At 43.4% G+C, this 13,046-nt stretch overlaps 1 protein-coding gene across 1 annotated transcript in view; it reads right to left on the reverse strand.

The window, feature by feature from the left end:
• Nucleotides 1–13,046, reverse strand: part of Impg1 (interphotoreceptor matrix proteoglycan 1) — a 100,787-nt gene that overhangs the window by 23,238 nt on the left and 64,503 nt on the right. The window contains exons 12-13 of the mRNA XM_059267037.1: nt 4,530–5,074; nt 1,732–1,951 (exon numbers count right to left, since the gene is read on the reverse strand). Coding sequence (XP_059123020.1) covers nt 1,732–1,951; nt 4,530–5,074 — 765 coding nt within the window. The remainder of the gene's footprint in view (nt 1–1,731; nt 1,952–4,529; nt 5,075–13,046) is intronic.

The following is a 13,046-nucleotide window of genomic DNA, read 5'->3' on the forward strand; positions in this document are numbered from 1 at the left end:
ACTGGGCACAGACCTTGCAGAGTGGCTGCCTTAATGACACTCATGCTCCCAGCCATATCCTTCACCCATTGCTCTGAAAGGAAGCCTAATAAACCCAGTGGTTCTCCAGAGTTACTGTTGATGGATGTGTACCTCAGTTTGTCCTTGGGACCTTAGGAGAAGGGGTAGACATTGTCTCCCACAGGGAAGGAATTTTAGCAACCTTTCATGGTGGAAATGGGGTGCTGCTATTAACACACAGGGTTCACATTCAAGACGGGGCCCCCAAGGCCATGGCTATGTTGCACTTCTTTCAAGCATCAGCGGTGGCCCCCAGCTCAGGCATGGCATGGCACTACAAGCCCCCAGCGTCTTTCTAAGACATCTGTCAAGTGGTTCCTACTGCTGAAACTCCTGTCCTCAGAGGCGTAGATCCAGACTCTCCCCAGCCTTGGCCTGGCCCTTCCATGGACAGTTTTTGTCTTGAGTGGGCTCCTAAGGACTGACAACTGACTGAGGGACGGAGGAGGGCAGGGGCCAGGCTCTCACCTCGTCTGTGCTCTGGAGTTCGCCTGTATCCTTTCTGTTACTTTTACCACCCCACTGCAGAGACCAGCCTGAGCTCTGGGTACCTTCTGTGGATGGAGGCCGTCAGTCTTTCCCTGACATTTAGGTGGTCTTTGATTGCTCAGGGGCTCTAGTAGGCTTCCTTAGGCAGCTCCTGTTTGGAGGTAACGACTCCCCTGCTCAGTGCCCAAGGCTGTGCTGTCTTTTTAATGATGCTGTTTACCAAGGTACTGAGGCAATTTCTGTAGGATTGCTCCAAAGCCTGTTCTGTCAAAGATAAATGTTTCCTACTGAGCTTTTTTGGCTTGCCTTTTTGCCCAAGGCCGTTTCCCTCTGTCTTCATAGTTAGTCCACAGAGAGCCAGAGAGAGCCTTAAAGATCCACCTCACTAATTCATAGCCAATTAGGACACTTTGTTTTCCATCTGACTGGAAGGTTGCTTTGGCAGTGGGACAGAGTCCTCCTGTCCTGCACTCCAGGGGATTAAAAACCTTCCTTCAGTTAGAGAACAGTTTTGAAGTACACGATGAAAACAGTCCCCACTTCAGGCCTGGCCCCTGACCGTGGCAGACACTCTGCTTTGCTGCTGGAGCAAGCATTTGCTTTCTGTTCTAGACTTTCTGGCTATTGTTTTACACACGTGGGTGCTGCACCAGGGTGTGCAAGTGGGGAGGGACATTATTTTCTTCTTTGGTGATTTCTCTAAGCTTGAATTTTGATCTACTGTCCCCCCCTCTCCTCAGGATTTGGTCTGAGTTTCATCCCAAATTTTCTTATGACTTTTGACAGCTCACTGAGGCCACTGCCGTCTGAAGGAGAAGGCCCAGGCTGCTGTGGTTCTTTTTCAGAAAGTACTTTGACCTCTCACAGAATGTAAACTAGCTTGGTTTGGGGCTACATTTTAAAATGTCTCTGCACAGCAAAAGTTCAGTACTGAGAGGAAACTGAGGCCCTCAGACTGTGCGGTTAGGGGTGCCCTTACTCTTTGCTTTCCTATGTAGGAACACTTGAGACTGCAGGGTGAAGGCCCTCCTTCCTTAGTCATGAAGTTCATAGCTTCTAAAAGGTTGCCTTGTTAAGTGTAATCTAATTTCATTTTTGTGGCTTAACAGTTGCTCAACACGCTTGAAAACAAAACAGAATGAACCAGAAGTTCCCCAAGCTTTCGTCGTTGGCTTCACCTACCTAGTTCAATGTTGAGAGAGTAGCTGTCGATGTCCAGATTGAGCTGTTGAGCTGCTGTGGATCGGAGGTCCTCCAGGACCCCGCGCACCGCCTGGGTGAGGTTGTAGGGCACCACCTTCGCAAACCGCACTCGGCTGTTCACGATCACACTCCCGTTTCGGAAGCTGAGGATTTCCAGTTGCTTAAATCCCGTAAGATTGGATCGTAAATATGGAACCAACTGCAAAAGAAGAAATCATTTATTCCTGACGTGGTCACTGCCGGTTGTACTTATGCTCCCTCTTCATTACCTGAGGCACGCCTTTCATTTCCTCATTGCTGGTTTTGTTGTTGGACATGAGACCGGAAGACTACGACCTAATGATCTTTTTGTAGTAATTACGTCCGTATTTCCACCCTTCTGCCTGCACTGAGATAGATGGGCAGGGATTTCTTCATGCCTTGTGAGAACAGTTTTTTTTTAAGTGACTATTCCAAATTGAGCCCAGGAGCTAATAAACGTATGTCTGTGTAAATGGAAATGTGAAATCTGAAATTACCCATTGAAATAAAAATACCCAAACCCAATGTGTCTGTCTATTAGTGTAGTGAAACTTTCTGGCTGCAGAAGGGAAGTGACAATCAAGACAATTGGATGGGGGTATTGAAGCTGGTTCCAACTAGTTGGGTGGCCTTCATTGAGTGACGCAATACAATACCTGTGTGGATCTCCGTGCTTATCTGAACGTGAGAAAGCAAAGGTGCCTTCCTGGGGATTCCTTTCCCAACATGATTTAGTAATCTTGAAAGCAGCCTCAGGACATTGTGCTTCCCTTGTGTTCACACCTGTCTCTTGTGAGCCAAGGCCATCTTGAAGGTCATTGCCCAGAAATGTTTGAAACTCATTTCCTGACTCTAGAAGGGTTCACGAACTATAGCCTATAAATACCGACAGCACACAGGTTCAAGCTGCAAGCTTCCAGGCGTGCCTCAGACCCACTCTCTCTTTCTCATCCTGTCTCTCTGTCTCAGTAGAACTTTGGCTCTGACCTTGTTTCACAAGGTGTTCTGGTTAGTTCAGTGAACTGGGTACAAACTAGAGTTTCCTGGGACAAAGGAACCACAATTAGGAATAGCCGTTATCAGATTGGCCCCCAGGCCTGTCTATGTCATGTTTTCTTGACTAATGATTGATGTGGGAGGGCCTAGCCCACTATGGGCTCTGCCACCCCTGGGCAGGTGGAACTGGGTTATACAAGAAGGCAGGCTGAATAAGCCATGAGGAGCAATCTTGTAAGCAACATTTCTCTGTGGTTTCTGCTTCAAGCTTCTCTCTTAAGGTCCTGCCTTGGAGATGATAGACTGTAACCTGTAAGGTGAAGGAAACCATTTCCTTCCCAAGCTGATTTTGCTAACAGTGTTTATCATGGCATTAGAGAAGCTAAGTAGAAGACAGCTTATCTTGAAAACAAAATGCAGTTTTGTATCAGAGTTGGGACTTTGTTCATGGTGCTCTGTCCTGATTTGTTCTGCTACCCTACTGAACTCATTCTTGAGTTGGCACTGTGTTGGCCTGGGGTAGGAGTTTTCTGTTTGCATTTTGTGTACAGACAATTAGTTGCCTTGTCTCCCAAATTAATTCCCAGAATGTGATGGAAAAGAAGGTGACTCATTAGAGTTGCTATTTTTCCAGCCTCCATGTAGCCAGGCCTGGTCATGTGACTAGCTCCATCACTACGAAATGTGGGGGGAGGTTGCTGCTTCTCCGCTTGTTGACAAACTGCTCTCCCTGGATCACTCTCTTCTCCCATGTGAGAAGAGGATGTAGCAGCCACTCACCTTTAACTTTGCAAAAGAAGAAACACTCTTAGGGCCGCACATGGAAGAAACGTGGGTTTACAGGATGATACTAGAACACATCTGCCCACCTATCAAGGAGAAATAAGCCTGCGTCTGATTTCAGTGCTCTTAATACATTTGTTATGGCAACCTATTACAAACCCGAAGGAAGACATTGGGGTGAGGTGAGGCTCACTGGGACATTATTCCCTAAGACAGGCCCAGAAAAAACGTTCAAGCCATATGATAATTTAACTTACAAGAAGCATATTTTTTTCTGATATTGTCAGAAATCATGTGTGTGATATGCATTGTACAATTCATTTAATCAGACATGACTGCTAAAACCATCACAGAATTCAATATTTATGATTGTACATATATTTCTTATTACATTTGTAGAAATAATTAAAATGTGAGTTTGAGTGTGCCTATTACTGAAGTGTATCCATTGTGAAAATGTTCTCACTTTGTATGTCAAGGATCAGAGAGACAAGTCATATAGCCATTTACAACAACGTAGGGGGGTTTGAAAAAGGGGGATTTTATACCTGAACTCTCTTCCTCAACCATGCTGGACAGCATGGCTCGATGCTTTTTCACAGCTTAGGAAAAGTTCACTTAGACTTCTCTTAGATTCCAAGCTCCGTACTATAGTGTTTCTGTGTAGAATTTGGATAAAATTATTTAGGGAGAACCATAATGAGGAGAATTTAAGGATAAACTTGTTCCCATGAAGCTGGGTGGCAGTGTCTTTTCTGATTGCCCACCATAGAACTCATTTCCCTGGTTGGATTTAAATCACCCCAGAACTCTAGCTGAATGCCTTCTGCAGCAGCACAGCTGCTTCAAATGCTCCTCTCCTCCTAACCTGCGTCGCACAAGATGAGCAATGATTATGCTATAATCACAAAGCAATGGCAGAAAAGCATGAGGAGATGGATGCAGCAAGTGGAGAGCGGTAAGCCGCGCCCACTCACCAGGTCTGTGAATCGTTGTTCCAGGGCTTGATATTCCAGAGAACTCTTGTTGAACAGGTCATAGGAGAAAGGCATGTTTGCAACTCGAAGACTGAAGAATACCACTAACTCGTGGCCCTTGGTAGCAATGGTCTCAGAGCTGGTGGTGATGTACTGTAACGGGATGGGTGTGGTTATCTCCAAAAAATGATCCGGGGTAGCATCATATCCACTCAGTCCTGATACTTCTGGTAAGGTCGGGGTGTCAGATACATCCATTTCCTCTAGATCTCTGATTGTATCTTCGCTGCTTGTAATCAACTGGCTGACACTGGAAGACGCAGGCCAATGTGACGTTTCTAGAGGCAATTGGCTGATGGTGGAATAGTCACTAGCAGGAAGCGTGAGCCCAGGGACCAGTATTGTTTGGCCAGTGGTCATCAAGTGAGGGGAGCTTTGATCAGCCGGAGAGAAGATGCTAGGTGTGATAAAAGAAGGTAGATTTTCCAATGGGGAAGTTGAGGCTGTTGGAGGTGGAGACCAAGAACTGTCTTCGGAGGACATGCCTGACACCATTTTCGTTATGTCCAATTATTTCCACCAAAGAGAAAATAAAAAAAATACAAAACCAAAGTTAATCAACTTTAATTTACATCAACAGTTTCAACCACCATTTTAAAAAAGGAGAGAGTGGTATAGAAAGGGCAAGCAGTGCTGTGTCCAAATCTAGGGAGGCAAAGGGTGGGTCCCTGGACTCTGTTTATCCAGGCTCCAAATTCTACATAATTGAGATGAAAAGGAGTACTAATTACTTAGACTTTCTAGAAACCTGTCCAGGTAGACTTAGCATGCCTGCAGAATAGGTAGAAGAATGACTAGTCATCTCTAGAACAGGGTGGGATTCCACCCCAGTTGGCACTGGCATAGACTCAAAACCATACTGTCCCTGGAACTCTCAGACAACTTGCTGCAGGGTTTTGGTTCAGATATTTTATTCACTTTCCAATATTGTAAACTTGAGTTTTGCAAAACTGAACCTTTTGGGATTCAATGACCACATGTTGGTAGCTTTATCGTCTAAAATTCAACTACACTTTTTCAGAACTGGATATTCAGATTGAATAAGTTGACAATTTGCAAAAGGGTACTGAGCATGTAAAGGTGTAGGGGATGTATACTTTGAACTTTATATTGAACATTCAACTTGGAAAGTATTTGATAGTATTTCAAATCTTTTCATTGCTTTCACATAGGGCTGCTGAATTCCATTCCATTTTTGGTACAAAATTAAAACCAGTAGGTATTTATGAACTGAAAAAGTATTTATATGAACCTTTCAGATGGAGAGATTGATAGATTATTAAAGTAGGCCAATAAACCTAAATCCAGAGTCACTGATTGCATTTAAAGGACTAGGGGGACAGAGCAGGCAATTTTCTATGATTGCTTCCAGAGGCATTTTGGCAGATCTGTGGGAGAGTTCTCCTGAAACCTGCATGCTAAGTGTGATGAATGGTCTGTCTGAACACAGATCGAATCTTTGGACTTGCAATCAACTAATTTACCACAGTGCAATCACCAAAACTGAAACATAAACAGGTCTGAAAGGCAGAATCATATCAGCTTTATTACTTTCTTAAAATAAAACTTGGCTATTGGTGAGTTACGCTTGCATTTCAGAGAAGGATACTCTTTTCTCATCCCCTATCACAGAGTGCCTAGGTGTGTCTAACCATAATTCACTCAACTGCCAGAAACATTTGCTGATGTCTACGATCTCTGTGCATATAAGCTTCGATTTTTATTCAAATATTCTTTTTCTATCAGCTGAATGCTTGTGTATCGCCCAAATTCATGTTGAGAGTGCCCATTCCACAACGTGATGATGTTTGGAGATGAGGCCATAGGGAGGGAGGGAGTCTGTGAAAGTGAGCCCTTATTAGATGGGATTGGTACTGGACCCTCATCTGAACAGATATGAGAGAGATGATCTGCTTTTGCAAAGTGAGACTATAGAAAGCATCCATGTGCAACCCAGAAGAAGTGCCGTTGCCAGGGCCCAAATCCACAGTAGCTTGATATTGGACTTCCCTGACATTAGAACTGTAGAGGCACCCTTCTGTTGCTCAGTCACTCAGCACACGGTATTTTGTTATAGCCTGTGCTAAGGTATCCATGTAAGGCATGGGAACGAGTCCACAGACAGTATGGACAGTAACTGCAGTGCTGTCTGTGGTTTGCGCCGACTTCCTTACGCCATGCCTTTGAGTCTGTGCTCCTGGGATGTGCACTCAGCGCTCCTACAGATGGTAAGGGGTAGGAAAGCAGAGGCATGAAGCACCGTGATGGATGTCTTCTGTCTGCTCCTGGGGGCCAGCGTTTCATCACCTGCACCTTCCCCACTCCGTAGACTGTAACCAGCTTAAAACAGGCCATGCTGTAAGTCATCAGTCAGGGAGTTTCTACCCTTCTCCTTTTGTGGCGTCTTAAGACAAGCTCTTCACAGCCACAGCAAACCTCCCTGAGCAATTTCATTGACATAACAGGTGGCTGTTGAAATGTAGGGCTGCTGGATAGTATACAAAGCACCAACTGAAACAATCGTATGCTAAAACATTTACTCCTGTGTTTATGGAAAATTCAAATTCGACTACAATCTTTTATTTTTCTTTGCCAAATCTAGGAACCCTATTTAAATGTGCTTTAAAAATTCCCCTAATCTCAAAAATAAAAGAAAAAAATTCTTTTTTTTTTTTTTTTTTTTTTTTGCTTTTTCTTTTTTTGCTCAAGATTGAAGCTACTAAGGCAATAGTTAGTTCCTCTGGAGAAAAATTATTCAAGCCTTGCCATGACTTCTAATTTAGATAGTTATGCTTTCATCCAATTCTTATGTAAAAATGAGACATAGCAGTGACACAGACTATTCTATTATTAAGTTTCAGATGCTACAATAGGAAGTCAAGTGCTAAAAGCCAAGGCCACTTATTTCATCATGGAATGTGAAAAATAAAAGACTCAAAATAACTACGTTCGAGAGTGGATGTGGTTCCTACAAGGGTGTAAAGTGTTTGTGCATGATGGGGCACTAGCCTGGCTCCTAGGCAGAGAGGAAATGGTTATTTTCATCACATGATATGCAGGGGAGGTCTGTTCAAAGTAAAGGCCACAGTTAAAATGATCCAACAGAAAGCAGATGAACACAGGGCAGCTGAAGCCGGAAGTGAGGAAAGTCAACAGCTGAAGTTGAGAATGGTGGGGGTGGAGTATCTAGATGAAGAGAAAGGAGAAGGGAGCAGGCTGAAGGAGAGGTGCAAGGGAGAGGCTGCTAGGAAGGATCGTATCTGTCCTGTGGGGCATCAGCCTCAAGCAGCTGCCTACTTCATATTGAAACAGTCTAAGGAGAGATCTTCTAATATCCTTTAGATCTTCAGTTGGCACAATCAACACATTCCTAATTTTATATGAAACACCACTCATTAATTACAATCCTTTTCATATTATAGAAATAGAAAGTTTTTTTTTATTTGTCAATTTGTTCAATGACTGAATAGTTATCACTAGCCTCCCATTTCCTAGTCCCGATGCTCAGACACATCAGCAAACGAAACAGCGGTTGGTCAGTCTCCATGAGCTTACTGTGTAGTGGAGGAAGCCAGGAAAATAATCCTCCAAGTAAACACACTAGGAGATACAGAATGTCCAGTGGGGATGGATGCTCTGGAAACAAAACCAGTGGGAGAGGAGGGGAGGGTATCAGCCATGAACAAATGCAAAGGAGAAGCATGTCAGAACAATAGTGTCATGTTCAAGGGACTGCTAGCTTGGGGACAGTGTGGTGATATTCTATTTGTGTACCCCAATAAAGCTTATCTGGGGATCAGAGGAAAAAGCCAGCCACTATATTAAACATAGAGGTCAGGCAGTGGTAGCACACTCCTTTAATCCTTGCATTTGGGAGGCAGAGATCCATCTGGATCTCTGTGAGTTCAGGGCCACATTGGGAACAGAGCCAGGCATGGTATCACATGCCTTTAATCCCAGTACTAGTTAACCATAGAGGTCTGGAGCTCTGTATAGACAGACAGGAAGTGATAGAGCTGGGTGGAAAGAGGAAGTGATGTAGCTGGGCAGAGAGAGGAAGTAAGATGGCAGGGCACAGAAAGGTATATTTTAGCTGGAATTTTCTCCAGTCACACTTGGGCCTGAGGTCAGGACAAATCTCTCTTATCCACCAGTTCTGCAGCTGCTTGGACCCAAGTAAAGACACAGAGACTTATATTACTTATAAACTGTATGGCCATGGCAGGCTTCTTGTTATCTAGTTCTTATATCTTAAATTAACCCATTTCTATCAAACTATAAGTTGACACATGGCTTGTGGCTTACTGGTACTTTTACATCTCGCTTCCTTTGTGTCTGGCTGGTGACTCCTGACTCAGCCTTCCACTTCCCAGAATTCTCCTCTCTCCTTATCCTGCGTACACTATACTTCCTGTCTGGCTACTGGCCAATCAGCATTTTATTTATCAATCAGAGCAACACATTCAGAGCATACAGAAAGACATCCCCAGCAGTATATAGGCATGAGTATATAGGAAGTAGCTCTGTCTGGAGGCTGAGGAGTTGGTAAGGTGAGGTTGGATGTGGTTTGTCCTATTCCTCTGATCTTTCAGTTTTCATCCCAATATCTGGCTCTGTTTTTTTTTTTTTTAATTAATAAGACCATTTAGCAATTCATCTTACAGGACAGTATGACCCCACTGAATGCTGCAGTCTGCCAATGGTCATGGTAGCTGAAGACATTTTCTAATTAGACAACCTTTCTTAGGATTATTCAGTTAAAACAAGAAAGTAATCCAAGAAAGAGAGAGAAATGGATACTAAAAAAAAGAAGTCAGGGAGACCTTTTGGAGGATAGAGAAGGCAATTCTAAGGAGAGAGTCCAGACTTGGTATGGGCAGTGGCTCACAGATCTTCACTGCTGAGCCTGCCTGAGTTTCTGAATTCTAACTCAAAAAGCATACTTTTTCCTTTTCTCCCTTTCTGCCTGTTCTCTAGAAAAAGGCTAAAACCCCGAGCTTGCATGCTCTGACACTCTAAAAGTTATTTCTCTGAAGAACACTTCCACAGCTGCTTGTCATCCTGTGGTTTCTCTCTCAATGGCCAATAAAATGATCCTCAAACTTAAAAAAAAAGATTGCCTTTGTATAAAGAGATAAATACAGGAAATGCAGATGTCATTAAGCCCCATGACAGTGTGCAGAGTTTTACAAAATAATTTTACAGTGTCATTGGCAAGTGAAAAAAGTCTGCATTTGTGATTTATCTAATATGGTAAAATTGTTGGAGGATGTATTCTACAGCACAAGAGGAAACCTGGGGCAGAGGGGGTCAGAGAACCCACTGGGGGAAAGGCAGGGGGAATTCTGAAGGAGACATCCCAGTGAGGGTCCTCCACAAGGCCAAGAGAATAATGTTCCCTCAGAAAGGAAGGGAGTCTCTAAAACTTGGTACTGAGGCATCATCTGATGTGGATGCTACACTGGAAATTGTAGTGGGATGTTCAGGAGGAGTTGGCAACGAGTACAAAGAACACTAAACCACGGAAAACTAAACATCAAATGCAGGAAATCAGGAGGGAAAAAGAGCAAGTAGTTCACCTGTGGAAATAAGCTGAACGCTAACTATTGATTTCATGATAGTTGAGTTATGACTCCACCGAAGCGTTGGTAGGGGAGGCTGAAGGGATCACACTGCAAGAAACTGAAATCACATTATACGCTAATAAAAAATCAACAAATGACAACTAATTTCTTTAAAAAAAAAATGTGAGGAAGAGTGAGTGCCAGGAAGATGGTTGATGGTTGAGTTCTGAGGTAACCTTTAAATGTGTGGGCCCTCACAGAAAGGAGGCATGAGATACCACACTTGACTACTTACAGAGGTTGCCCTTTTGATTTGGAGATGATTGGAGATTCAAATGCGGTTGCAGAAATTAACACAACCTCCATCAGTCTGCTCCTCCAGGGCAGAGACACAAGGCTGGTGGGCTGTCAGAATGGATTTTTTCAAAACACTGGAAACTGACTAGAAATGGTTAGTAATCATGGGGATGCTTAATTAAGAAAACCTGGCTGCATCTCGGTGCTCAGGGTGAACTGTGGGGCAATTTTTATTTTTCCTGTTTCCCTTGGCGCTGTGGCTCTGTGGTAGCCTGGGAAACAGCATCCCTGATCCTCAGTACCAGACTTTGCAAGCCGAATGGACTCATGGAAGAAAGAAGAGTAATTATTTGTTTTAACCTGTCTTTTGACTCCCTGGAAGCTGGACTCAAAAGGCCTGCCTTTCTCTCTCCTAGCAGAGCTCTCCGGAGGCTGCAGTGGCTGCCCGCGGGGTGCCTGTTGAAACCACACAGGCACGGTGCTAATTGCTGCTGTGTGAGGCAGAGGCAGCAGCGGGCACAACAGCCCACTAGCCACAAACTTTGGGGGAAAAAGGTGGAGGAAGAGCTGCTTTGAGGAACAGTTCTGTCCTGTGGAGAAGAAGGTGGAGAAGAAGGTCGCCCACAGGCTCAGGGCTTAGCGTGCCTTCTCTGAGAAGGACATAACTCACATGGGCTTCAAGTCCAAGCTTCTCTAACGCAGAAAGCCAGACCCCATGCCCAGATGCGGCTGCCTTACGTTGCAGGGTTTCCTTTTGGAATGATGAAATAGTTCTGGACTTAAACAGAGTTGAGGGCTGCACGACCTGAACATACTAAGAACCGCCGAATTGTCTACTGAAAGATGACTATGATACTGAGTTTTATTTCAGTAACGGAGATAGTAATACATAAAATCATGTGTTGTCTATGTAGCTTTGGTGCCTGTTCTGGATCTCGCTCTGTACTCCAGGCTGCCTCGAACTCATAGAGATCTGCCTGGCTCTGCCTCCCAAGTGCTGGGATTAAAGGCTTGTGCGCCACAACCGCCTGGCTCCCTTCGTGTCTCTTAATGATAATCGTTCCAAACCAGCATACAATGTCAACTAGCATGTTAATATGACATGGAGATCACCACCAACCCACCTTGCTTTAGTCATCCAACTTCTCTTTCATCCTATCCCCTCCTCAACATCTGGCAACTACTAATTTGTTTTCCATTTATGTAATCATTTTCAATTTACATAATTGGAATAATTAAGTGTGGTGATAACATTTTTTCTGAAAATATCTTTTGACCCCAAAGAAACAGAAGTTTTCCCCGACGTTATAGCCAAGTTAATAATATGCTTGAGGTCACTAGAGGCTGTGTACTTAGTTAGCCTGCTCTCCTCTTGTGTGCCCAGCTTGTGTAGTTTAGCCTGCCTTTAAGAGAACAGTGTAACTAACTCTATGATATCTTGGATTTCCCATGCAATCAGCTTTTACAACTTCAGCTAAATGCATGGCTTTGATCTTAAGGTATATGCTCTTTCATAACCCCTGACAGAATAGTGTTTATATGTGTGTATGTATAAACATATTTAAATGTTACATTATACATGATAAACGCATGCCAGTTCTATTTGCCAGTGAAGGTTCTGAACAGAGCCACCACTGAAGGGAAATATCCTAAAATCAACTTGCTAAGCTCAAAATCTCATTCCTCAATCCCGGGGAACTTCATCCACACTTTCTTACTACTTTGGTCAGGTGTCGGGAACTGAAGGATGGGGTTGAGGCTGGTGTGGGAGGAAATATCGATTTGGCCCCTGCTGTGTGATAGTTTGCCCTACAAATGATTTTGGATCATTTTTCATTTGTCCTAAGGCATTTTATAAACTCCACACTGATTACATTCTTTGTACTTCTGATGATGCTTAATTCTTGAAGTATCAGTCTAGTTATCATTCCCTAAATGATCAAACAGACAGAAGATGCAGCCCAAAGCTATGAGGACAGGTGCTGCTGACCAGGGATCATCAGGAGAATAAGATACGAACATATACTTTCTTTCCTTCTAAAAAAAAAATTACTGAATTCTTAAATCATGAATCAAAAGTCAGTTTTCCCACATCCCTCACACTAAATAGAAGTGCTCGGGCTTTGGAATATTGTTAAGCACTGCCTCATAAAGCAACCACTGCCCAGAGCCCAGAGCCACAGACACCTTCTTTTCCAGCTTCATTCTGAAGACCGTGATCTCTATTTGTTTTCAATTTAGAATCAGTTCATATAAAGAAATTGTGTGCATTTGGCGAAAGAGCCAACCTATACTTTATTCTGATTTGTTGGTGAACTGATAATTCTTTTCCTGGAAGGAACGAATATTTAGGAACAAATGAAGCCATTGTACCATATAACTGATCTTCAGTGAAGTTGTTTTTAATAATATAGTCATGGTACAATTATGGTCTGTCTTTTTTTTTAGCTCTAATTTTCTTTCTTTTAAAAACATTTACTTATTTGTTTTAATTTTCTATGCACGTGAGTGTTTTGTCTGCACATATGTATGTGTGCTACATACATGCCTGATGCCCAAGGAGGTGAGAAGAAGGCATTGAATTCCATGGAACTGG

Source organism: Peromyscus eremicus, chromosome 7 (genome assembly GCF_949786415.1).
Source record: "Peromyscus eremicus chromosome 7, PerEre_H2_v1, whole genome shotgun sequence".
Lineage (NCBI taxonomy): Eukaryota > Metazoa > Chordata > Mammalia > Rodentia > Cricetidae > Peromyscus > Peromyscus eremicus.